This window comes from Oscarella lobularis, chromosome 1 (genome assembly GCF_947507565.1).
Source record: "Oscarella lobularis chromosome 1, ooOscLobu1.1, whole genome shotgun sequence".
NCBI lineage: Eukaryota > Metazoa > Porifera > Homoscleromorpha > Homosclerophorida > Oscarellidae > Oscarella > Oscarella lobularis.
Genome location: NC_089175.1, coordinates 4,431,820 through 4,458,015, shown reverse-complemented (window position 1 = coordinate 4,458,015; position 26,196 = coordinate 4,431,820). Strand labels below are relative to the sequence as shown.

Below are 26,196 nucleotides of genomic sequence, written 5' to 3'. Positions count from 1 at the left end.
CTCTACTCATGGATATTCTACCGCGAAAAGGAAACAGCGAGGCTTTCGAAGCATTCGTATCTGCTCTAAGAGAAACAGAATGTCAGAGCCATATAGTAAAAATACTTTAATTAAATGCCAATCGAGAAAGGTATGGTATGGTCTGCATTTGATGCTGTGAGATCAGTGGTTTGCTTTGGAAACGTCCGATGACAATCTTGCTATGAAAATCTTGCTAATAAAATTTTCCAGTACAACGAAGGAAATGCTCAACAAGTGAGACTACGAAAAGGATCAAATGTGATTTGTATGGAATTGAGGCTTATAATGCAAAGGGTTGGGATTTATTTTCTTTGATCAACTGACCTATCGGCTGAATATCTCTTTGTCATTCTTTCAATGGTCTGCGTCATTTGGTAAGTAACGTTCCATGTCAACGAGGTCTATGTACTAAAATTCTTTGTCGAAAGAGTTGGGATTTTGGATAAGGATTCTCAAAACTGACTATGGAGGCTTCAGCGGTTGCTATATCCGGATTGGTAGCTGCCTTTCTGGCGTCATACTAGCTGTGGCTCATGTCATTACACTTTTTAGTTGTAGCGTTGTGTGCATGGCGTATCTGAATAAATGTATCATCAGTACCATTGCTTACAATCTAGCGATGTTCTGACACGCTTTTGTCTTGAGAAAAAGCGTATCAACTCAAAACAAACAGAAAGTGCACAGTAGCACGATAGGCAAAGGATTGGGCCTGTAAACAGTTGCACCCCCGACTTCAACCCTTTATCTGAAAGTTCATTAATTAACAAAGCTGACATCGAAAGACAAAACGACAAAGGTCAGAAGCATTATGCAAATTCCTTGTACGCTTTTTCAAGGCTTTCTTTGTGAATGCCAGTTCTGTGGCAAGCTGTAACCAGGGCTTCCGTAGTAGCTTTTGCACCAAATTCTAATCCCCAGTCCTCTAATACCCTCGCCGTTATAATTAAATCACTTTCATTCTTTCTCTCATATTCCGAAATGCTGTTCGTCTTGAGTTTCAAGTGGAAAAGAAGGTCCCGCCACTTAGATTTAACCAACGTCGCAACTGCATACCTTAGATCAGCGTCAACCGTATTAGGCAGTTCTGCAAAGAGAAAAATAGTCAAAATCTACAGTAGAACTCACAATAAGTTACCGTCGGAATTAGGTGACGAATCATCTGAACGCTGCTGCGGATCAACTATAATCTCCAGACTATTGCTGCTCTCAGTCTCTTGTCCCTTGCAGTACTTGCAGACAGCAATGACTTTAGCGACTTTGTCTTTTTTCATATCAAAAGCGAAGTTATTAGAAGTACAATCAAATATTTTTCTCTCTAGAATGCGCACAATTTCAGTGCCTTTAAATTTCAAGGCTTTTTTACCCTTGTATCCTCTAAAATGATGTCAAACTCTATTGCCACGCAGTCACTGCTTACGTCGGGACTTCGATCGATACTGAAAGACCAATTATCGTCGAAAGTGTACCCTTTTGGCTCTTCAACATTACGGACTTTGCGTTGACTCTCAGGGCAATTGCAACTGATAACAGACTTCACAGCAACATTAACCAACCCATCCTTCCATTCCTGCCAGCGATAGAAGAAAAAAAGACTGGCTGTACTTGCTGAACTTTCTTTGTCAAAACAGACGTGACAAAAAGAGAGCGACTTAGTGACGACGGCATTATTAGTTCGTGCAATATTCATTCTCCTTTTGATTTCGCTTCCAAGCCGATCAAGTCTTCCCATGAATTCAAACTTGACTTCTTTTCTTGTGTCTCCGCTACTGTAATAAACATTAAGCCGAGAGTCAGCGCTATCAAGTCTAAAACAGTGCTCAAGTTCTTCAAGGATAGTAACTTCTTTCTTGAATTTGGTTCCGTGAGGCAGCAACTCTATAATAGACACTTGCCTTTTCTTGTCGGTTAATGCACATATCTTGTTCAGAAACCAAGTAAGAAATCGTTACGTGCAGGTCTGTAATGAGAGCTCCTTCGGGAACATGCAGACTTATAGCAGAATCTCGAAGAAAAAGGGAACCCCCGGTGTGTCCAATAATTCCTTCGGCAGTTTCTTTTCTCACTAAACCCACTACTACAGAATTATTGAGTAGAAGTCGAGTTTTTTCTTCCCCCGCTTTTGAGATGTTGGCTATTGGCATGACATGCTTGCCTATGCACAGTAAATTAATTAGAATATAATATTTACGGATATGAATGTTTAGGCGTTGGCCTTACTCCTGAGGTCTGAAAATTGTTTCCAAAGTTTACTAGCAAGCTCATAATTGTTGAAAGCATCGTAAACAGCACAAAGAAAATCTTGGTCCGAATTTTCAGTGATCCATGTTCGCAAACACTTTGCAAGGTCATCAACATCTTTTTCTTTTCCTCTTCCTCTTTCCATTCTTGCAAGAAAGACATCTTTCCTTTTAAAGGGAGGATCAATTTCTTTGAAAAACTCTTTTATTGTGAACCAATCGCTTGAAATGCTCTCTGCGGCGACTATAATTTTCTGATCAAACAAATCGCCTTCAGTTGTTGTAGTGGTAGGGTTCATACTGAGTGACACTGGGCTTTCAGATGCCCCTTCTCCACGTCTACGTTGTTTATAATAGCTTTAAATAAAAAGCGCTACAAGTAATTGAAACGTGCTTACTAGAAGAGGAACTTACCATGAGCCTGAAATGATTACGACTACCAAGAGCCCCAGAATCGAAAACAATGAAGCAATAATCGGTATGGTCACTGACGACGACGAATCAACTCTCAAAGTCAAACAAGTGACGTTGGAACGACCACCGAGTAAGTTGGATGCGTTACAGCAATACTCGCCTTCGTCCGCTTCTGCTGCTGACGAAATTTCCAAAGTGACTGTAATATTGGCCGGATTGTTATTATAAGATAAGAAAATTTCAGGAGGAGGATACCCTTCCGCTGAGCAATTTATATTGTTCTGTTCAGACTGATCGACTGTCACCGTATTTTCCTTGATACGAAATGGATGTGAAAAATTCTCACGATTGGGCCAACTACACAAAAGAAATTCAATTAAATGAACAACTTCTGGATTAAGTCGTACAGATTACACCCAACGTCAAACATGTCACGTTGTAACGGCCGGCTGCGTTGGACGCGTTACAGCAATATGTTCCTGCATCTGTTTTTGTTGCCGAGATGATTTCTAAGCTACTTGCGTTCGTAGCCAGCTTGCCATTGTGTAACACAACAATGAGTGGAGTAGGATGTCCTCTAGCTGAGCAGTTGATGGAAATATTTTCGCGCAGTTCAACAGTCACAACACGGTCAACAGGAATTGGCTGTGATGAAATTTCAACAACTGGTCCAACTACACAAAAAGCTTAATAAAATAACGTGATCAAGAATTTGTACTTACAGTTTATGTCCAGTGTCAAACACGTCTCGTTGGAACGGCCAAGTGCATTGGACGCGTTACAACAATACGTGCCTGCGTCTCTTTCAGTTGCTGACACAATTTTTAAACTGCCATCAGTGTCATTGATCTGCTTGTTGTTGTGAGACAAGACGACGTCAGGAGGAGGATATCCGTTAGCTAGTTGTCTCTGTGCTGATCGACTGCAACGGTGGAATGATCTATACTTGACACGATTCTCACTACTGGACCAACTACAGACACGAAATTCAGAAGAAGCGCATAAGTTCGAACTATGAGACTTACACTTCACATGTAATATTTTCTGAAGGGAGTCGGCCATCATGTTTCCATAAATTGTAGAAAAGACAATGCATTTGTGCATTCCAGCGTCATTACGATTTGCAAAAGGTACTACGTAATGAAACGCATCTTGAACTCGATTAGCCTTAGCCGTCCTAAGAACAAGATCGGAATTTCTCCACTCAATATTCAAGTCACCCAAGTCGCCTTGCAAATTGACAGGACACGACAGGTTAACTCGATCAAACTCATTCACAGACAATTCTTCAAGACTCTTGAGCAATAGTTGTGTTCAGGATAAAATTATCTACGTTGCACATTTCAAAAAGTGTAGCTACTACCACTTGAACAACTCACCATACAGTACGAGTGTCACGTTAGCAGACTGAGCGAGAATAGAACTATTGGAGCTCTTAACTGCGCAGACGTACGTGCCTTGATCCTCCAATTTTGCCGATTTTATTCCAAGAGTGCAGAACGCTGAACTAACTGAGACGTAATTGTTGCCGTAAGGCATGGGAGGTGTACAATTAAACACATATTTAGGATCATTTGCGGAAAACGTAACAACAGTAGCACCGGGGCGAAGTGGTATTAATTTCAAAGTGATCAGTAGACCACTCAACGTGTCGCTGGTGTAGTTGCTACCGCAGTGAAGGAAATCGTCTCTCGTTGCTTCGCCGAAAATTAGGTACTTTTGTGGCCGAGATACAGTGACATAAGCCTTGAGAGGTGAGTCGACGCAGGCGCCGCAATCTAAATACACTATAATAGTTAGAAGAAGTGGAAGCCAACGCGGAATATGATGCGCGACCGCATAGTTGAATTCCGTAGCAGTTTTGATCCCAGCGGTGAGATTACGCCACTTCAACCAAATAAGGTCAAATAATAGAAGCTGTCAAATGCTTCTTTGACTTTCATAATAACTGTGACGCTTGCAAAAAGCAGCGCTTTATTTTAGTGTAGTGTACTCAAGGAGGGTGGAGCTCCCTACTACTGTACAGCTAGTAGTTGATTACTTTTTACCCAACTCGCCGAATAAAATGACGTTAGATTTGAAAGCAGAAGCCAAACGAAACAAACTTGCGGGTCTTTAGCATTGCTATAGGCTCACTAATTACTGCGCTTTGGGAAGCGGTCTGGTGAGCGGTTGGTGTGACGATCAATCATGATGTCACGTGATAAATTGCGATACATCTACGCCTAGTGCGCGAATGAGATTCAAATCATTCAACTATGAATGCAACGAAAACCAAAACTTGGAGCAGTGTTAATTAAGCACAGGGTTGGGTCAAAGATGGCCACGACTGCTCCTCACTAGCCATTGTCATGATCCCCAGTGAGTCTCCGGCGAAAGACATCACATCAACAGTGTTCAAGACAACGGCTTAGGACGTACAGCAGATGGCCAGCATCCAAATGAAACTTGCTCAGATAGCATAATCAGTGACGCACGCTCTCTGCGCACTTTTTCTGCAGCGTCCGTTGGGAGTTTCAACTACTGAACATTGCAAGACTAACCAGTATTTTGGACTGGCCTCTTTCTCGCTGCACTTACATGTATTGGGTCCGCTCTTGCTCTTGCACCGGAATCATAGGCCTACTGCTGTCACCGTGACCATTCCAGTAAAGAAAATAGGCTTCCTCAAACGCTGCTGACGCAGAGATTCCTTGGCCTGCTCGTCGTGTTCGTCGTGGTTCGCCCATAGATGGTTCACCCATTGTTCACCCATAGATGTGTTATCCGGGATCTACCACAACGAGATCCCGTATTTCAGGAAAGAGGCATCGGAGCTATTAATTATCAGCCAAGTCATTGAAATTATGACAGCAAGTTTAGAGGCGCATTCTACGGTATTTAAATTGAAAGATAACACTAGTACAAATACTGTATAGTATGCACGTCTATCGACTGACAAGTCACATACACAACTCAGACAGTCCATCCAACAACTGTTGCCGCTTGATTGGTCTATACAGCTAGTTCGACCGCTTGCGCTTACTCTCAGTCAATTCGGACTCAACGTCTCCTCTGATTCCAGTCTTGTCGCATGCTTCAAGCAACCGCTCAAGAGTAGCGTTTTCTCCTTCCTGCTTGTGCCACTCTTCAAGAACAATAAGCAGCTTTTCAGAATTTGTAGCATAGTCGCAGTTCAAAAGCATCTTTTCAATATCATCGCTTGTACAGCAAAATAGATGGCGGCCAATAGCACTCCATATCTCTGCTCCAACTTCAGCGACAATTTCAAGATGTTGTCGAGTTGTGACGTCGTCTGTAAATCAAAGCAATAAAGCTATGTAGCTTAACTTGGAGAATCGATGACGAACTTAGAGGCTGAGCGTCACTGCCGTCACATGCGATGTGTGCGCTTTGGTCGTCGTCTGCTGCCAGATTAGATTCGACTTGAATTTACGTACATATTAGAAAGCCGAGAAAGAAGCATTTCCTATCGCTAACCTTCACTTTTAGACACCGTGATAGTTCCGTGCCCACTTTCGCGAGACTTCAAAGCGGCGGTAGTTTCTACAAGTGTAATGTTAAGGTTAGGTTAGCTAGCACAAGCAACTGGGCAAACCAACGATAAATATCAAAGCCCAAGGGTGCAGTGTATGTTCTGACTAAACTTCTTAGAATCTATGCTGTGTTCCTTTATTCGGCGCCAAACGCAATGTACTCACCGTACTATACTTTATGTATTTACGGCCTACCTGCATTTCTTTCTACTCCAGGGAAACGACGACGATGGCGCCTAAAAAATATAAAATCAAAAACTTAACAAAGAGAAATTCGGAATGACCTTATAAACAGTATGACTGTAACTGCAATGATGACCAAGATCAGTATTCCAATACCTAAGGCTACGTAGACAAAAAAAAGAGCAGGCAGATCCCCAGAAGTGTTTGATGGCGAGGATGTCTGTAGACGAACGTTCAAACACTCAGCGCTATGACGACCAAGTGTGTTAGACGCGTTGCAGCAGTAAAGGCCTTCGTCTCTTTTTGTCATAAAAGAAATTTCTACGCTGCTAGCTTTTGTAGCCTGATTGCCATTGTGTGACACGACAACGACAGGAGACGGATATCCTTCGGCAGAGCAATTGATGTAAAAATCGTCATTCTGATCAACTGTCAAAGCATGATCATGGATGGGAAATGGCTCCGACGAAATTCTCACAATTGGACCAACTACACCAAAACAGAACTTACTAAAACAAATTAATTAATTAATTAGAGCATTTTTACTTACAGTTTACAAGCAATGTAAAACACGTCTCGCTGTCGCGGCCAAGTGCGTTTGACGCGTTGCAGCAATACCTGCCCTTATCAGCTTCTGTTGCTGACGAAATTTTTAAGATGCCGTGCGTGTCATTGATCTCCTTGTCGTTGTGAGACAAGACGACTTCAGGAGGAGGATATCCTTTGGCTGTGCAGTTGATAGAAATAGCGTCAAGCTCATCAACTGTCACAGAATGATTCAGGACGGAAAACGGCCACGTGGCGATTGTCGCAACTGGACCAACTATGCCAGATTATAAAACCTTAATGATACCAAGTAATTTGTAGACTCTACACTTACAGTTTACAAACAATTGGAAGCACGTCTCGTTGTAACGGCCAAGTGCATTGGACGCATTGCAGCAATACGTTCCTGCGTCCTTTTCCGTTGCTGAGACAATCTTTAAACTAGCGTCCTTGATCTCTTTGCCGTTGCGAGACAAGACGACGTCAGGAGGAGGATATCCTTCAGCTGAGCAGTTGAAGTAGTTGTCATCATGCAGATCGACTGCAACGGTGGAATGATTTACTACAAGAGATGGACCAGAGACGATTTTCACTAGTGGACCAACTACACAAAAACAAACTCTAACATTAGTGCTTCAGTGAGAAACACCGACTTACAGTTCACATGTAATATTTTCTTAAGAGAATCAACAGTCATGTTCCCATAAATTATAGAAACAACAATGCATTCGTAGATCCCAGCATCATTACGTTTTGCAGAAGGTAGCATGTAATTAAAGGCGTTCTGAATTTGATTAGCGTTAGCCATCCGAAGAACTGCGCCGGACTTTCTCCACAGAATATTCAAGGCACTCAAGTCGCCCTGTGAATTGACAGGGCATGATAGGTTCACTGAATCAAACTCATTCACGTCAAGTTCTTGAGGATTTGGAACAGCTGCATTCAATATAAACCCATCTACAAAACACATAAAACTATTTCCTATGGATACACATCCAACAGCTCACCAAACAGTATGAGTACTACTTCAGCTGACTTAGCAGGAATAGAACGATTTGAGCTCTTAGTTTCGCAGACGTATTTGCCGGTATCTTCCAGCAGCACTGGTTTGATTCCAAGCGTGCAGAATGCTGAGCTAGCAAAGACATAAGAGTCACCGGATGGAACGGAAGGCGTGCAGTTGAATATGTAGCGAGGATTGTTGGCGGGAAAAGAAACAATTGAAGAACCGGGGCGAAATGGTATCAATTTCAAACTGATTTGAAGACCACTCAGCGTGTCGTCGCTGTAGCCACCTCCACAAACCAGAAAGTCGTCACTCGTTGATTCGCCGTAAACCAAATACTTTTGGGGCCGCGAGAAACTGATGTGGGCCTCGAGGGATGTGCAATCGCAGACGCTGCAAAAGTTCAAACCTACGGTGCAGAAAAGCCCTATTATTTAGATACAGTAGAATCTATAGTGCGGCCGCGGCTCCTCCCCCAAATGAGAAGTGAGTAAGTTACTATAGTAGAAGAGTAGTTTACGGTCTCTTTGTCAGCTGAGAGATTATAAAAAGCCGCATCATAAAGAAACTCGAGGTGAATTTACAGCAGTGTACAGCTAGAGCTCCTTCAGTACAACACCTACTAGTCGGGCCAGAGAAAATGCTAACCTACCAAATACGACTGAAGCAATCATTGCTGCAGTGCGGAGTTGCCAGCAGAAGCCGAACTTCGTGCCCTGCTGCGTCTTGTGCATTTGCTGGAACAGCTTCACTCCTCGACGAGACATAGATGTCTATTAGAAATCACGTGAGATAACGTGAGATGGAGGGCAATACTAAGATAACTGACCAATGTCGTGTAAACAAAACACTGCCAATCTCTTACTGTCTGTCGGTGGCTCAAGAGCTGGCCGTACGGAGGTTCCATCATGTAGCAGACCGATCCAAAGCCTTCAGGCTTCAGGAACGGCCCAAGGGCCTCTCGAAACGATCAAGCGTCCAGGAAGCGACCCACGAAGTCCAGGGATCCAGGAAATCATCGAGAATCATCGTCTCGTAAACACAACGCGCGCTAGAAGTTTCAGCATTCCAGCATGTCTATGATCAGCGTTTGTGCGTTTGTGTAGCGAAATTGTCTCTTCTTCGTGTTCTCATGCCATCATATCTGACAACAGCTCTTCTGCGTCAGCATATCGGGCGGGTATCTCCTTGTGAGCGATTCACTTTTTTCTTCAACGGAAGAGTTGTGATTTTGAAAAAGGACTGCGAGTGGCTGCTATATCCGGATGCCTTCATGCTAACTGAGTGTTATGACGCTTTGATGGAACAGTGTGCTAATGTAACCTCCTAGAAATGACAATAAGGGTTGAATCATGAATGCCAACTTGGAGTGGTGGTGTTACGCACGGAGTCAAAGATGGCACAACTGGTCTTCAGTCTTAGAAACTAATGATGTCTTTTATGGCGTGCGTTCACTCAAAACGAGAGTGATGAGTGGAATCAATCCAAGTCATACTTTGGCTTTCCGTTTGAAATTTACACGCAAATGTACTGCATATGCGCCGTGACTAAGAAGCTATTCCCCGTTAAAAATGTTTCCTCACTTGCACGCTGCTCACGCAACTGCATTTACATATTTTTAGGTCACGTGGCATCACACGATTGACTAGCGTCACGAGTGGACGCGGTCGTACGTGGTCATACGTTGTTGGTGAAACTATAGCAATCTATGCGGGGTCACGCAGCCCCTGCTGCGTTGGGTAGCATATTTCTGTTTAGCTTCTTTTCTTCTAACTGTTCTAAATGTAGATTTCGGCGTCTGTGTTGATTCACCTCTCAAGGCCTACATCAGTGTCTCGCGGCCACAGAAGTACCTAATTTTCGGCGAAGCAACGAGCGACGATTTCCTTCACTGCGGAGGCAACTATAGCAGCGACACGTTGAGTGGTCTGCTGATCACTTTGAAATTAGTACCACTTCGCCCTGGTGCCCCTGTTGCTTCGTTTTCCGCCAACGATCCTAAATACGTGTTTAACTGTACGCCCCCCATGTCCTCCGGCGGCAAATACGTCTCAGCTGGCTCAGCATTCTGTACTCTTGGAATAAAATCGGCGAGGTTGGAAGACCAAGGCACGTACGTCTGTGAAGTCAAGAGCTCCAACAGTTCTATTCTCGCTCAATCCGCTAACGTGACGCTCGTACTGTACGGTGAGTTGTTGCAGTGCTACACTTTTGAATTTTTGGAATTTGCAACGTAGATAATTTTATCCTGAATACTACTATTGCTCAAAAGTCTGAAGAATTGTCTGTGAATGAGTTCGATCGAGTTAACTTATCGTGTCCTGTCAATTTGCAAGGCGACTTGGGTGGCTTGAACATTGAATGGAGAAAGTCTAATGTCGTTCTTAGGACGGCTAAGGCGAATGAAGTCCAAGATACGTTTCATTACGTAATACCTTCTGCAAATCGTAATGATGCTGGAGTGTACCAATGCATTGTTGTTTCTACAATTTATGAAAACATGACAGTCGACTCTATTAGGAAAATATTACATGTGAACTGTAAGTGTCATAATTGAACTTATGCGTTTCTTCTGAATTTCTTGTGTGTAGTTGGTCCAGTAGTTAGAATCGTGTCTAGTCCATCTCTTGTTATACATTCCACCGTTGCAGTCGATCAGCATGAAGACAACTACATCAACTGCTCAGCTGAAGGATATCCTCCTCCTGACGTCGTCTTGTCTCACAACGACAAGCAGAACACTGATGGCAGTTTAAAAATTGTGTCAGCAACTGAAAGAGACGCAGGAACGTATTGCTGCAACGCTTCCAATGCACTTGGCCGTTCCAACGAGACGTGTTTGACACTGGACATAAACTGTAAGTACAAATTCTCGATTGCCTTATTTTAGTAAGCTTTTTGTGTAGTTGGACCAGTCGTGAAAATTTCATCACAGCCACTTCCTGTTGACCGTGTTGTGACTGTTGAACTGCACGAAAATATCTACTTCAACTGCTCAGCTACAGGACATCCTACTCCACTCATTGTTGTGGTACACAATGGCAAACTGGCTACGAACTCAAGTAGCTTGGAAATCATCTCGGCAACAAAAACAGACGCAGGAACATATTGCTGTAACGCGTCTAACGCAGCCGGCCGTTCCAACGTGACATGTTTGACGTTGGGTGTAATTTGTATGTGGCTGAATCCAGAAGTTTTGCATTTTATTGAATTTCTTTTGTGTAGTTGGCCCAATCGTGAGAATTTTTTCACATCCATTTCGTATCAAGGAAAATACGGTGACAGTCGATCAGTCTGAACAGAACAATATAAACTGCTCAGCGGAAGGGTATCCTCCTCCTGAAATTTTCTTGTCTTATAATGGCAATCCGGCCAATGCTACAGTCACTTTAGAAATTTTGTCAGCAGCTGAAACGGACGAAGGCGAGTATTGCTGTAACGCATCTAACGTACTCGGTCGTTTCAATGCTTCTTGTTTGAGTTTGCAAGTACCGGTACAAAAATTGCCGGTGATAGGTGGTGCAATTTTTGGTAGTTTGGTTGGGATTCTACTCATAATCGGTGGCATAGTCTTGTAAGTTCCTCCTCTAGTCTAGTATGCCTATTATTTGTAGCCCTTATTTATTTATAGTTATAGTCAACGTAGAAAAGGGAGTTTTTCAATCAGTACGGATGAGGCACTTAAATCTGTGATAGAAATCAGCTCAAGCGATGGGCTCAGTATAGAAGATCTTTTCAGGAAAATTGACCCTCCCTTGAAAAATGCAATGAAAAGACATAAAGACGATGACCGTTCTTGGGCAAATCGTTGTTTGCAAGCATGGATCAAAGAAAATCCTGTCAAAGAAAATCCGGACGAATATTTTCTTTGTGCTGTCTACGATGCGGTCATCAAAATTCACAAATGTGAACTTGCTAAGAGACTTCAGGAGAAATTTCCTGACTCCCTCAAAAGTAAGACTAACGTTACACGTTTGTACCAATATATTAGTACAGTGCTAATTGAAGATATCAGGCAATTCTGAATCTTAGCTGTGTTAGCATACCTAAGTATAATGTAGTTAAGAGACATTTAAAATTTTTTTATGCAGAGAAACAGAGGACAAGTGTTCAAGATTCAGGGGAATTTGGTCAATCTCCTCTCTCGGAAACAGGAATTCAACTTGAAGTTTTAGATACTGCCGGTGAAGTTGAATCTCAGCCAAGTGAAACATCAGTTGACACAAGTGCAGCCGCTGCTCCGTTTAAAGTCAAAGGCCACTCTTGTACAGACGACAGCATTTTGCTGATAGTAAATGGCACACTTATAAAGTTGAAGAAAAAAGAAACAGCGTGTCAAAAAATTGACCAAAACGGAGGAAAACTGGATTTGCGCTGTTCTGGAGTGACCTTGGACGTACCTGCTAAAGCGCTAAAGAAAATATGCAAAATTCAAATAAACATCTTTGAAGCAGAAAGAGCAATACTTTTGAATGACGATAAAATGGCTTACGTAAGCATTATCGAGCTACTGCCTCATCAGCAAGAATTTATCGTACCAGTTAGAATTGAGCAAAAGCTCCATCACCATCAAAACATTGGATCTACTTCAGACGGTCAAATTTACTTTCACTATGGCCAAGGATCATCTCGCAACGAATTGTTTGATTTTATGGGAACGTTAAAATCAGACAACAGAAATTTTGCTTACAAAAAGTCTGTAGCAAAATTGGAAGAAAGTTCTTACGCATTGCAATGGTCATCGTTTTGTTATGCTTGCGTCACTCTTGATCCTGGATCAGTTTCAGTGGCTGTGTCTCTTTTTACAAAACGTTTTGAAAGCGAATGGGAACTACAAGTGTTCTGTTCGTGCGGCTGCAGCGTCGTTATTGAGCAAATAAAACAGGATATGATAAACGACCGTTACATTCTATCCGAAACAAAACCGTGGAAATTCAATATGCTCTTCTCAAATGAACTAATACGAATTGAACTGGATGATATTTGTGCTAGTATGGATGCGATTACAGTTGATTCAGAGATATTCCATGACTTTGTGAGGAGTAAGGAACCTTGGCGGAACAAATCAAAAAGAATCAAATATGGCGATTCGCTTTCGAAGGTTTCTGTGATTGGCAGACGCCTTAAGATAGAGCGTCCTTTTTGGTTATTTAGGTGGTTTTCCAAAGAAAAAGAAGTTAAAATAGATTCCTATCACTGGACAGTTAGAAGACCAACTCAAAGCGACATTGATAGAGCTAATTGTGAACTAGCTGCAGAAGCAACAAGAAATACAGCTCAAGCAAACAATGCGCTGACAGACGCAGGTGCGAATGTCGCTGGCTCTAGAAAGCCAACAACGAGGCAGTTGCTCAACCTCAGCGAGAAAATATGCGGTTTGTGGAAATTTGTCGCAAGGAGGCTTGAATTAGAAAACAAAGTGATTGATATGATACACAAAAACCATTCACCAGACACAAGAGAGTGTGCCTATCAAATGCTTGAAGCATGGAAGGAGGAGAAGGATCAAAATGCCACGGTTGAAGTCTTGCACGAGGCTTTGCTTGAGGAACGCTTGAATACTATAGCTAAAGAAAATGTTAAACACTCCTTAGAGATTACACTACCTTTTTGCATTCGGCTTAATTACTGTAGTAGATAGAAAAGCAGTACTTGTTTGCAGAGGCTAGTTTAGTGTCCGTTTGAAGACAAGTATCTATAAGAAGATTTGAATGTATTTGCTCTGCTTGTCGTATCGCGTTGTACTTCTTAAACAGGATTGCGCGCTAAATTAGACTCTCAGTAGATACACGGTCCTTCAGGTAAACTTTTCCATTGTCTTGTACTGAACTGGTAATGGCAATCATGCTCTATCAGCCGTGGTAGTAGCTTGAAGATGATGATAGAACAAATCAGTAGAATACTCAGTCTCTGATCATTACGAGGTCAAGAATTAGTCGTATACACGCATTGCCAGTAGAATGACGTTGTCTTGCCATCTTTGAGCGCTGTAAACAATGCTTAATTCGAATAGGCGTGCGTGTACTGTACTTGCGCAAACTTTCTCTCTCTCTGAAATTTCATCACTGCACCTGGGTCCAGAGAGCTTAGACGGCTTTGCACACGTCTACGTCGTGAGTAGGCGAGTCCGGCGAACGAAGCCAACGACAGCCCTGCCCACACGGCGAGAATTCCCTTTCTCAATCTATCAATATTATGAACGTAGTCGCCGAATATCTTTCGCGTGTAGTCCGTTATGATCGAACTGAGGCCCCTAAGTTCTCGCATCTCACTTCTTGGTGCGCTATGAATCGAGAAGAACTGGACCAATAGGGGGGCTAGCTGTGAAGGGGAATGAAAATGGCGAGACCCAATCGATGACGGGATGGGATCCGACGACGAAAGCCGAGCTCACGAATCCGATTTGCGACTGCTCGCTCGGCCGTCCAATGTTTGACGGCGCTCTTTGCGCTCTTTGGCGGACTGAGTCAGGAAAACGAGAGAATCGACGAATCTTCTTACTAATCTATCGTACCGGCTGTTCGATTTTGCCGAATGAGCTGAAGGTACTACTCTCTAATCCGATGCGCCACTCTTTGCTGGTGAATGAACCGTATTCCCAAGGAAAGCTGGCGACACCACTGCAGCCTCTTTTTGTGGTCCGGACGATACTTGAGCAGATACTGATCAGCTATTGCTGGCCTATCGGCTGGATATCTCTTTGTGAGAGACTGGGATTCGGTTGTGACGTTCTTTCAAGGGCTGCATCTTCCGCACTGGTTCGTGATCGGGCCCGGGCCCGGAAAGTTTCTCGTTGCCTGGATCTTTGCATTTTATTCTTTCGATGGCCTGCGTCATTTGGTAAGTAACGTTTCTATGTCAACGAGGTACAGTATATAATTCTTTCTCTATCGAAAGAGTTGGGATTTTGGAAAAGGATTCTCGAAACCGACTATGAAGGCTTCGGCGTGGACTGCATGTGGCTGCTATATCTGGATTGGTAGCTGCCTTTCTGGCGTCATACTACTTTGTAGCTGTGCTCATGTCATTTACACTTTTAGTTGTAGCATTTTATGCATGGCGTATCAATACCATTGCTTCACAATTTATGACACGCTTTTATGCAGAACAAAAAAATGCGTATCAACTCAAAACAAACAGAAAGCGCACTGCAGCAAAATTGGCAAAGAATGGGGGAATTTGCAACAGTGACGAAACTCCAGAAATTCATAACACAAGTTCATTGCAGTCGCAATGCCCACCTGATCATCTTCGTCTAAGTAATTAAGACGACGATAGGCCACATCACCGACACATAAACTGGCGATCCTCCACAGTCCGAAGTACCGAACTATACCGGCATGAGAACACTTCATAAACTTGAGCAGGGGAAAAAGAGGTACATTAGGGATGGCCACGCGTGACCAGAGTGAAGGTTTGAGTTCCAAACGATCAATATTCTCGCCAAGAAGACGGCAAACGCGTTCGCGCGACGGGAAACCGGGCTGCAACCAAAAACTGCTAAGATCGTCTGAACTGACAAACAGAAATAGCCAGCTTGTCACCTTCCTCCGTCTGCCACGCAATCCAGTCAAGACATCCCAAGACAGAATTAACAGCGCGAGGATTTTTCACAACGGCGGCAAGACCACGTGGGCTTAATGCTACATTGGCGAGAAAGTCGACGGCGTTTTGAATTATATAGCGGTTGTCCAACTCGTCAATGCAGTCAACAACACACTGCACAGGATCGACGTCCGGGCAAAGTTGAACTATTTCGTCGCCGCTCGTCGGCATGGCGTCCGTTAGATGAACGAGTATTCGCAACGGAACAGACGCTTTACTCGTGACTTCATAAAAGCAACGACATCGCGCAATTTTCGAAACAGGAGGAGCGCTGCGCCGCATTCAAAGGCTACGTAAGAGCGAACGTCCGCCGAATTGAACATGACGAGACGCTTGAGGCAAACGAGAGCAGACGTCCAATCCAACGACGTTTTTATAACGTCGACGAGAAAGGAACCGATTCGACGTGACCACTTGACGCAATTGGGCGCAGCTAGCTCGGCGATCTTGAGAATCACGCTGGGCTCCCAATACCATCCCGTAAAGCTGTTGACGGCAAAATCGATGCAGCGTTCGACTGTCAAGGCGTGATTGCAGGGACGACGATCAAGACGGCGTTCGTATGGGCAGTCGTTATACTTGTGGCGGCAATGATAGAGAAATGAATTCAAGCCGAAAAAAATGCTTTGCGTTAACGCGTCATTCCGACGTTCACTAAAATGGCAGTACGAAGACAACAGGGCAAGTTCGCCGTACATCCGCTGGAATTCATCGTTTCTTTGATCCAGTCCCTCGACCTCGGGCTTACTAAAAATTTGACGTAGATGGAATGTTCGCTTTACGTATCGCGGTTGCAATGCAAGAGTCGCGTCAGCTCGGTTCAATGCGGCGATATACAGCTGCGGAGCTACTGACTGAACTGCCGTCAGAAGGGGATCGTGGTCAAAAAAAGCCGTTGTCAATTAGCACCAAAACTTCCAGTTGGTTTCGCATAGGAGACGAGGATATCATTGAGACTAGTTTTGCCGGTGAAAGTCCGCAGCCAGAAATGTCCAGTTCTTTCAAAGACGAATTTTGAGAAAAGATAATCGATAGAAGATCTTCGGTGCTGGGATTCTCCTTCGATTGCACAAGCGATACGTCCAAAAATGTCAGATTTTTTAGAACTTCGCCTAAGACAGCACGTAATTCGACTACTTCATCCTTTTCGAGAGAAAGCCCGTGAACGCTCAACGATCGTAGACCAGAAAGATGAGACACAGACGTCAGAACTGATAAAGCCGATATCGACGTTTCCGAGACGTCGAGACTTTGAAGCCTCTTCATTTGCGCACACGCTCTCTTCAACGACACTGAATCGACGTCGGTCGCGCACAGATCTAGGTCTCGCAATTCAGTGAACGACTCGAGCTCCTCGAATCCAAGTCGACCCTTGATGTGACCGAGATTCAGAACCCTGAGAGTGCGGGACGACGGAAGAAGACCGTGGAGTATCTTCTGATCTTTCAATTGGCGACAAAAGGCGAGATTGACGTCGACGAGATGACAACTCTTCGACGCCAGATCGAAACCGGTCGGACCTAGGAGATTGCCAGGAATGCGAAGTCGGCGCAAGCCCTGCGGGCACGTCGACGGATGAAGAAGAGTTGCGATTGCGTTTTCGTTCCGGATGAAGAGCTCGTTCAGCTTGAATAGGAGCGTTTCGACGATGACGACTGGTAGAATGAATGGCGTTCGAAGGAAAGGGGTCCCGTCGGGCGATTTTGCCGTGAACTTGTTCAAGTTTCAACAAATGAATTCGGCGCATAGACTGACGAGCGTGATCGGCTTCTCCGAGCCGGAGACGTCCGCCATGTGCCGACAATTAATTTTTTGTGTTACGGCAGTTGTAAATGATTCCTAAAAAAACATTCCAGCACGAAATTGCAGATATCAGTAACACAAGTAGTAGACGATAACTACTGAAAGCTGTTAATTGCCACAGTCTAGTAGTTAGAATATTTTTCCAGTATGATACTCTTGCACTTTTTGAAATGATCAGCCCTTGCCTGATCCACATTAACGTCTCTTACAACAGCAATGCCCGCTTCGTCATTTTCGCGCAAGCAATTGACATAGTGATTAACAGAATTACTGCAGCATAAACTGGTAAGCATCCACAGTCCAAAATACCGAACTAGACCGGTATGAGAACACTTCATCAAATTCAGCAGAGAATCAATAGATTCATAGAAAATATCCTTATCGCAAGAATCCTGTGGATCGACTTCTATACCGTCAACAGCATCACTAAGAAGACGACAAACGTGTTCACGCGACGGAAAATTTTGCTGCAACCAAAAACTGCTGCCAGAGTCGTCAGACAGAAGAACGGCCACGAAGTGGCAAACAGAAAGAGCTCGAGCGTCGTCCGTCTTCGGCTCGAGACAGCTCAGGACGGACTTCACAGCGTCGGGATTGTTCACAACGGCGGCAAAACCGCGAGGACTTTCGACAACGTTGCCGAGGAAATAGATGGCGCTCTCAATCACGTCACCAACGTCAGCAAGTCGATTGATGCAGTTTGCTGCACACTGAACGGGGTCGACGTCCGGTCCAAGTCCCACTATTTCGTCGCCGCTCTTTGGCACACCGTCCGTCAGTTCAGCGAGTATCGTCGTCAATAGAGATGCTTCGTACGCGCACGGCGACGGATCTGCGACGAGTCTGGCCAACGTGCGAATAACGACGCGTGCTGCACCGCATTCGAAGGCAATATAATAGCAGACGTCAGCCGAATTGCAATTGACAAGACGATGAAGGCATTCATAAGCAGTGAAATCGGAAGGAGAAGTCCGCAAAAGGTTGACTAGAAGGAGACCCACTCGACGTATCCATTTCTCTCGACGGCGCACAGCCAGCATGACGGAATCAGGGATACTAGACAATATTATCTAGTATCCCTGACTGAATTAAGAATTTCGATGGCCCAATAACGTTGGCCCGAAGAGAAGGCAACGGCGAAATCAATGCAACGTGCGACAAATGAAGCGCAATTCAGACCGGGATCGCTGCCGTTATAGTTCCAGGAAGTCTAGGACGCGTTCGCACAAGTCAACATCGTCGTCTTGATAATTATGCATCGACAAAAGTGCAAGGTCGCCGTAACATCGCCATAATCTCTCGCTTTTCTGACCATTTTGAATTGAATAAGGTGGGCTAAAAGTCTCCAATAGATAGAATGGGCGCTTTAGGACTCTCAGCTGTAATGCTGCATCGTCAAAGCCGTCATCTCTCTTCAGCACAGCAATAACAAGCTGTGGAGCTACTGCATTAACCAATTCGTAGTCACAAAGGTTGCTATCAAATAAATCCAAGACTTCCAGCTGGTACCGTATAGGAGACGACGAAATCATTGACACTAGTTTCGCCGGTGGAATTTTGCAGGCAGAAATGTCCAATTCTCTCAAGGACGAATTTTCGGAAAAGATAATTGATACTAGATCTTCGGCGGAGCTAACGTTCGCCTTCTCCTTCTCCAATGGCAGAAGTGATACGTCCAAAAATGTCAGATTCTTTAGAACTTCGCCTAAGACAGCACGTAATTCGACTACTTCATCTTTTTCTAGAGAAAGTCCGTGAACGCTCAACGATCGTAGACCAGAAAGATGAGACACAGACGTCAGGACGGACAAAGCCGATATGGGTGTTTCTGAGACGTCGAGACTCCGAAGGCTCTTCATTTGCGAACATGCTCTCTTCAACGACACAGAATCGACGTCGGTCACGAATAGATCGAGATCCCTTAATTAATTCACGAAATTCCTCCAGCTTCTCGAACCCAAGTTGACCTTTGATGTGACCGAGATTCAAAGACCTGAGAGTGCGAGACGACGGAAGAAGACCGTCGAGTATCTTCTGATTATTCAATTGGCGACAAAAGGCGAGATTGACGTCGAAGAGATGACAACTCTTCGACGCCAGATCGAAACCGGTCGGACCTACGAGACTGCCTGGAATGCGAAGTCGGCGAAGGCCGTGTGGACACGTCGATGGATGGAGAAGGGTTGCGATTGCGTTTTCGTTCCGGATGAAGAGCTCGTTCAACTTGAATAGGATCGTTTCGACGATGACGACTGGTAGAATGAATGGCGTTCGAAGGAAGGGGGTCCCGTTCGGCGATTTTGCAGTAAACTTGTCTAAGTTTCGACATATGAACTCGGCACAAAGTTCGACGAGTTTGCTCGGGTTCTCGGAGCCGTAGTCTGCCGCCATCAAGTGTTGGACTGGTGGCGTAGGACTAACGTAACTTACGCGCCAGGAGAAGTCCCTGGGAAATTTTTCCGTGCCTAAAGAATGAATTCGTGGGATAGAAACGTCGTTCCGCGCCTGGACCTTCTCGTAGGGGTCGTCGACGTCGAAGGCGAGCTTCTCGATCGTCTGACGGCACGAGGATTGATCACACCACGGATTGTAGAGACTGTCTCTACAATCCGTGATCACACGCGACGACTGGGAGTACCTACGTCTTCCATCTGTAACCAAGCGCAATAAAGCCCGAGCTCTACTCATGGATATTCTACCGCGAAAAGGAAACAGCGAGGCGTTCGAAGCATTCGTATCTGCTCTAAGAGAAACAGAATGTCAGAGCTATATATAGTGAAAATACTTGAAATGCCAATCGAGAAAGGTATTGTATGGTATCCACATTTGATGCTGTGAGATCAGTGGTTTGCTTTAGAAACGTCAGATGACAATCTTGCTCATCAAATTTTCCAGTTGAAAGAGAAACTACGAAAAGGATCAGAGATGATTTGTATGGGACTGAGGCATAAATATGAAGTAATGACATATACAGTACTAAAAGCCTTTACACGAGTTCTGCTTTGCACTAGAAACCACACCAAACAGAAACTGTCTGGAAAGCAGCAGAATCACCTTTGCCTCAGTGTTCCACTTGCTATGGACGCGTAGAAGAGATCAATGGCACAATTACTATTGCTACTGATAAAAGACATCTGTATCGCTTTGCAGAGAACAAGTGGGAAGACTCACGAGTTAGTGTAAACATGTGTCGACTAATGAAATGCAACGAGAAAGGATACTGTCTTATCGAAGATGACAGAAATGTGTCTAGACATATTTCTGAAATTGAAAATAGCACAGAGGTGCTAGCAGTATTACCAAATAATCATCAACTACTCTGCGTGTCTGCGATTGGTCACAAGGATAAAATCTACGTAGTAGGAGGAACAGACAGTTATTTTAATCCAAAACCAGTTATTAGCGTGCTTGGCGTCACAACAAGCAAGTGGATAAAACTCAAGGATATGAGTTGTGGACGTTCCTCATGCTCACTTACGACTATTGATAACAAGCTCTACGTTGGAAGCGGAGTTTGCCTTTCGGGTAGCACTAATGTCGAATGCTTTGACCTGAAGGCAGAAGCTTGGACGAGTATCCACCCCACAACAAGTACAATGTGCCATCTATCATCTCAGTACGGCAAACTCGTTGCAACTGGAGGAAGCCGCTGGTACCCCCGGGAAAGAACAGCAAAGCTAATAGATTACAACGCGGCAGCAGCAAAGATGCGACGGGAAAAAATGACTAAACGCATCCAATGAGCTCAAGCTCATTTTGGAAGACAATACAACAATGTCAGATCCATTGGTAAGTATTATCCTTTCACACAGTTTCAAGACTAACGCCCATTTTTCGCAAGAATTGATCAGGACTTCTTTAGTAGCAGCATCACCAAATTTTTTCGCCCAGTCGTCTAGCACCAATATCGCCCTAACAAAATTATCATCAGCCTTGTCCTTATAATTCGGGATTTCTGTCGGATCTAAGCCCAAGTAGACAAGAAAGCGCTGCCACTTAGACTGAACCAATTCGGCAACTAGAATACGTAGCGCTTTGTCGACCTTATTAGGCTGTTCTGCAAAGAGAAAATTGTCAAAATCCACGGTAAAGCTTATTTTCTTAACAAGTTACCAGGTCGCTGAGCCAGCGGGGGAGGTGAAGGCTGACGATCTGAAACTGTAAACTCCAGAGTATTTGTCTTAGGCTTTTGTTTGTTGTGGTAAGTGCAGACAGCAATGACTATAGCTGTTTTGCCTTTTTCCATCTCAAAGGCGCAGTTGCTAAGAATAGGTTCATTGATTTTACGCTCTAGCATTTCCACAACCTCAGTGCCTTCAAATTCAACGGCCTTTTTTACTCTTAAATTTAATTACAATTTCAAACTCTACCCTCACACAGTCACTGCTTACGTCGGGACTTCCATAGATATTGACAGACCAATAACTGCCTCTAGTGTACCCCATTTCCTCTTCATCAGCAACGACTTTTCTCTAAGATGGCCACGACTGCTCCTCACTAGCCATTGTCATGATCCCAGTGAGTCTCCGGCGAAAGACATCACATCAACAGTGTTCAAGACAACGGCTTAGGACGTACAGCAGATGGCCAGCATCCCAAATGAAAATTGCCCAGATAGCATAATCATCTGACGCACGCTCTCTGCGCACTTTTTCTGCTGCGTCCGTTGGGAGTTTCAACTACTGAACATTGCAAGACTAACCAGTATTTTGGACTAGCCAGGAGGCGCATCTTTCTTACAAGTATTGGGTCCGCTCTTGCTCTTGCACCGGAATCATATAGGCCTACTGCTGTCACCGTGACCATTCCAGTAAAGAAAATGGGCTCCAAAAATGTTCCTCAAACGCTGCTGACGCAGAGGTTCCTTGGCCTGCTCGCCGTGTTCGCCGTGGTTCGCCCATAGATGGTGTACATAGATGTGTTATCCGGGATCTACCACAACGATTCCGCATTTCAGGAAAGAGATGCATCGAAGCTATTAATTATCAGCCAAGTAATTGAAATTATGACAGCAAGTTTAGAGGCGCATTCTACGGTATTTAAATTGAAAGATAACACTAGTACAAATACTGTATAGTATGCACATCTATCGACTGACAAGTCACATACACAACTCAGACAGTCCATCCAACAACTGTTGCTGCTTGATTGGTCTATACAGCTAGTTCGACCGCTTGCGCATACTCTCAGTCAATTCGGACTCAACGTCTCCTCTGATTCCAGTCTTGTCGCATGCTTCAAGCAACCGCTCAAGAGTAGCGTTTTCTCCTTCCTGCTTGTGCCACTCTTCAAGAACAATAAGCAGCTTTTCAGAATTTGTAGCATAGTCGCAGTTCAAAAGCATCTTTTCAATATCATCGCTTGTACAGCAAAATAGATGGCGGCCAATAGCACTCCATATCTCTGCTCCAACTTCAGCGACAATTTCAAGATGTTGTCGAGTTGTGACGTCGTCTGTGAAATCAAAGCAATAAAGTTATGTAGCTTAACTTGGAGAATCGATGACGAACTTAGAGGCTGAGCGTCACTGCCGTCACATGCGATGTGTGCGCTTTGGTCTTCGTCTGCTGCCAGATTAGATTCGACTTGAATTTACGTACATATTAGAAAGCCGAGAAAGAAGCATTTCCTATCGCTAACCTTCACTTTTAGACACCGTGATAGTTCCGTGCCCACTTTCGCGAGACTTCAAAGCGGCGGTAGTTTCTACAAGTGTAATGTTAAGGTTAGGTTAGCTAGCACAAGCAACTGGGCAAACCAACGATAAATATCAAAGACCAAGGGTGCAGTGTATGTTCTGACTAAACTTCTTAGAATCTATGCTGTGTTCCTTTATTCGGCGCCAAACGTAATGTACTCACCGTACTATACTTTATGTATTTACGGCCTACCTGCATTTCTTTCTACTCCAGGGAAACGACGACGATGGCGCCTAAAAAATATAAAATCAAAACTTAACAAAGAGAAATTCGGAATGACCTTATAAGCAGTATGACTGTAACTGCAATGATGACCAAGATCAGTATTCCAATACCTAAGGCTACGTAGACAAAAACAAGAGCAGGCAGATCCCCAGAAGTGTTCGATGGCGAGGATGTCTGTAGACGAACGTTCAAACACTCAGCGCTATGACGACCAAGTGTGTTAGACGCGTTGCAGCAGTAAAGGCCTTCGTCTCTTTTTGTCATAAAAGAAATTTCTACGCTGCTAGCTTTTGTAGCCTGATTGCCATTGTGTGACACGACAACGACAGGAGACGGATATCCTTCGGCAGAGCAATTGATGTAAAAATCGTCATTCTGATCAACTGTCAAAGCATGATCATGGATGGGAAATGGCTCCGACGAAATTCTCACAATTGGACCAACTACACCAAAACAGAACTTACTAAAACAAATTAATTAATTAATTAGAGCATTTTTACTTACAGTTTACAAGCAATGTAAAACACGTCTCGCTGTCGCGGCCAAGTGCGTTTGACGCGTTGCAGCAATACCTGCCCTTATCAGCTTCTGTTGCTGACGAAATTTTTAAGATGCCGTGCGTGTCATTGATCTCCTTGTCGTTGTGAGACAAGACGACTTCAGGAGGAGGATATCCTTTGGCTGTGCAGTTGATAGAAATAGCGTCAAGCTCATCAACTGTCACAGAATGATTCAGGACGGAAAACGGCCACGTGGCGATTGTCGCAACTGGACCAACTATGCCAGATTATAAAACCTTAATGATACCAAGTAATTTGTAGACTCTACACTTACAGTTTACGAACAATTGGAAGCACGTCTCGTTGTAACGGCCAAGTGCATTGGACGCATTGCAGCAATACGTTCCTGCGTCCTTTTCCGTTGCTGAGACAATCTTTAAACTAGCGTCCTTGATCTCTTTGCCGTTGCGAGACAAGACGACGTCAGGAGGAGGATATCCTTCAGCTGAGCAGTTGATGTAGTTGTCATCATGCAGATCGACTGCAACGGTGGAATGATTTACTACAAGAGATGAACCAGAGACGATTTTCACTAGTGGACCAACTACACAAAAAACAAACTCTAAGATTAGTGCTTCAGTGAGAAACACCGACTTACAGTTCACATGTAATATTTTCTTAAGAGAATCAACAGTCATGTTTCCATAAATTATAGAAACAACAATGCATTCATAGATCCCAGCATCATTACGTTTTGCAGAAGGTAGCATGTAATTAAAGGCGTTCTGAATTTGATTAGCGTTAGCCATCCGAAGAACTGCGCCGGACTTTCTCCACAGAATATTCAAGGCACTCAAGTCGCCCTGTGAATTGACAGGGCATGATAGGTTCACTGAATCAAACTCGTTCACGTCAAGTTCTTGAGGATTTGGAACAGCTGCATTCAATATAAACCCATCTACAAAACACATAAAACTATTTCCTATGGATGCACATCCAACAGCTCACCAAACAGTATGAGTACTACTTCAGCTGACTTAGCAGGAATAGAACGATTTGAGCTCTTAGTTTCGCAGACGTATTTGCCGGTATCTTCCAGCCGCACTGGTTTGATTCCGAGCGTGCAGAATGCTGAGCTAGCAAAGACATAAGCGTCACCGGATGGCACGGAAGGCGTGCAGTTGAATATGTATCGAGGATTGTTGGCGGGAAAAGAAACAATTGAAGAACCAAGACGAAATGGTATTAATTTCAAACTGATCTGAAGACCACTCAGCGTGTCGTCGCTGTAGCCGCCTCCACAAACCAGAAAGTCGTCACTCGTTGATTCGCCGTAAACCAAATACTTTTGAGGCCGCGTGAAACTGATGTACGCCTCGAGGGATGTGCAATCACCGACGCTGCAAAAGTTCAGACCTACGGTGCAGAAAAAGCGCAGTGAGTTTAGCTACTAGTTTACCACAGTATTAGTAGTTTGGCGGGCCTTCCCTTAGATACAATAGTGTGCGGGCCCTCCCACGAAGTCAAATGAGTACAGAGTAGTTTACTGGTCTATTTGTCAGCTGATAGATTATAAAATGCCCGCATCCCAAAGAAACTCGAGGTGCGTTTACAGTAAACTATAGAGCTGGTTCAGTACTACAACTATTAAGTTCAGTTGGGTCAGAGAAAACGCTAACCTACCAAATGCGACTGAAGCAATTATTGCTGCAATGTGGAGTAGCCGGCCGAACTTCGTGCCCTGCCGCGCCTTCAAGTTCTGCATTAATTTGCTTGAACAGCTAGACTCCTCTCTGTAGCGGCGTACACAGCATCACGTGAGACAATACTAAAAATAACTGACCAATGACGTGTAAAGAAAAAACTGTCAATTTCTCTCTATCTTGGTGGGTCACGTACGGAGGTTCGATTCTGTAGCAAACCGATCCAAAGCCCCAAGGGTCTCCAGCGCGTCCAGGAGGCGCGACCCACGAAACCCAGGGATCCAGGAATCATCAGAAACAGGGAGAAACCAGGGGAGAATAAACACAACGCGCGCTAGACGTTTCAGCATTCCTGCATAAATATCTATGATCAGGCTTTTGTAAGCGAGCCCTGGTAAAATTGTTTCTTCTTCGTGTCCTCGTGCCATTACTCGAAAAAAGCCAAGAAGATACCCGGCCGATATAGGCTGATCAAAGTCGCAGAAGAGCTGTTGTTAGATTTGCTGGATTTTCACTTCAATAGAAGAACAATTGGGATTTTCGAAAAGGGATTTCGAGTGGCTGCTATATCCGGATTGGTTTGGTCGCTGCCTCCAGCATAACTGATCATGAGTGTTATGACACTTCTACTTGTTGCCCGAATAGGTGTAAATGTAACCTAGAAATGACAATAGGGATTGAATCATTAATGCCAAGAATTTGGAGTGGTGTTACGCAC

The 26,196-nt window shown here is 44.2% G+C and overlaps 3 protein-coding genes across 5 annotated transcripts; 1 reads left to right on the top strand and 2 right to left on the bottom strand.

The window, feature by feature from the left end:
* Window positions 1-5,658: 5,658 nt before the first annotated feature.
* On the bottom strand, window positions 5,659-8,970 carry LOC136194579 (peroxidasin homolog). 2 transcript variants are annotated; one of them, XM_065983767.1, is made up of 11 exons: window positions 8,773-8,970; window positions 8,596-8,716; window positions 7,945-8,352; window positions 7,595-7,894; window positions 7,272-7,541; window positions 6,942-7,214; window positions 6,493-6,880; window positions 6,404-6,444; window positions 6,153-6,218; window positions 6,023-6,097; window positions 5,659-5,967 (listed from the first exon to the last, which is right to left on the bottom strand). In XM_065983767.1, the coding sequence occupies exons 1-11, from the start codon at window positions 8,851-8,853 to the stop codon at window positions 5,675-5,677; spliced, it is 2,316 nt and encodes a 771-aa protein (XP_065839839.1). In that variant the 5' UTR covers window positions 8,854-8,970; the 3' UTR covers window positions 5,659-5,674. The 2 variants fall into 2 exon arrangements, with proteins under 2 accessions (XP_065839839.1, XP_065839844.1); XM_065983772.1 differs by having other exon boundaries at window positions 8,596-8,758; window positions 8,809-8,908.
* LOC136199557 (uncharacterized) lies at window positions 8,969-13,584 on the top strand. The gene is made up of 7 exons (XM_065989781.1): window positions 8,969-10,130; window positions 10,181-10,483; window positions 10,535-10,801; window positions 10,850-11,116; window positions 11,169-11,517; window positions 11,575-11,897; window positions 12,035-13,584. Exons 1-7 carry the CDS (start codon window positions 9,971-9,973, stop codon window positions 13,582-13,584), a joined length of 3,219 nt encoding a protein of 1,072 aa, XP_065845853.1. The 5' UTR covers window positions 8,969-9,970.
* An 8,806-nt stretch (window positions 13,585-22,390) lies between these two features.
* Window positions 22,391-25,807, bottom strand: LOC136184246 (peroxidasin homolog). 2 transcript variants are annotated; one of them, XM_065971115.1, is made up of 11 exons: window positions 25,675-25,807; window positions 25,459-25,603; window positions 24,784-25,191; window positions 24,434-24,733; window positions 24,110-24,379; window positions 23,780-24,052; window positions 23,331-23,718; window positions 23,243-23,283; window positions 22,992-23,057; window positions 22,862-22,936; window positions 22,391-22,805 (listed from the first exon to the last, which is right to left on the bottom strand). In XM_065971115.1, exons 2-11 carry the CDS (start codon window positions 25,538-25,540, stop codon window positions 22,513-22,515), a joined length of 2,196 nt encoding a protein of 731 aa, XP_065827187.1. In that variant the 5' UTR covers window positions 25,541-25,603; window positions 25,675-25,807; the 3' UTR covers window positions 22,391-22,512. The 2 variants fall into 2 exon arrangements, with proteins under 2 accessions (XP_065827187.1, XP_065827195.1); XM_065971123.1 differs by having other exon boundaries at window positions 25,459-25,706.
* Between the last annotated feature and the right edge of the window lie 389 nt (window positions 25,808-26,196).

Excerpts from the sequence above, each read along its gene's own strand:
- LOC136194579 (XM_065983767.1), bottom strand. The coding sequence starts at position 8,853 with ATGATGGAACCTCCGTACGGCCAGCTCTTGAGCCACCGACAGACAGTA. Across the intron at positions 8,353-8,595 it reads GATTGCTTCAGTCGTATTTG|GTTTGAACTTTTGCAGCGTC; the intron begins GTAGGTTAGCAT and ends TCTGCACCGTAG. Across the intron at positions 6,219-6,403 it reads TGGAGTAGAAAGAAATGCAG|AAACTACCGCCGCTTTGAAG; the intron begins GTAGGCCGTAAA and ends TTACACTTGTAG.
- LOC136184246 (XM_065971115.1), bottom strand. The coding sequence starts at position 25,540 with ATGCAGAACTTGAAGGCGCGGCAGGGCACGAAGTTCGGCCGGCTACTC. Across the intron at positions 23,719-23,779 it reads TTTTACATTGCTTGTAAACT|TTGGTCCAATTGTGAGAATT; the intron begins GTAAGTAAAAAT and ends GTTTTGGTGTAG. Across the intron at positions 23,058-23,242 it reads TGGAGTAGAAAGAAATGCAG|AAACTACCGCCGCTTTGAAG; the intron begins GTAGGCCGTAAA and ends TTACACTTGTAG.
- LOC136199557 (XM_065989781.1), top strand. The coding sequence starts at position 9,971 with ATGTCCTCCGGCGGCAAATACGTCTCAGCTGGCTCAGCATTCTGTACT. Across the intron at positions 11,117-11,168 it reads TTTGACGTTGGGTGTAATTT|TTGGCCCAATCGTGAGAATT; the intron begins GTATGTGGCTGA and ends TCTTTTGTGTAG. Across the intron at positions 11,898-12,034 it reads ATTTCCTGACTCCCTCAAAA|AGAAACAGAGGACAAGTGTT; the intron begins GTAAGACTAACG and ends TTTTTTATGCAG.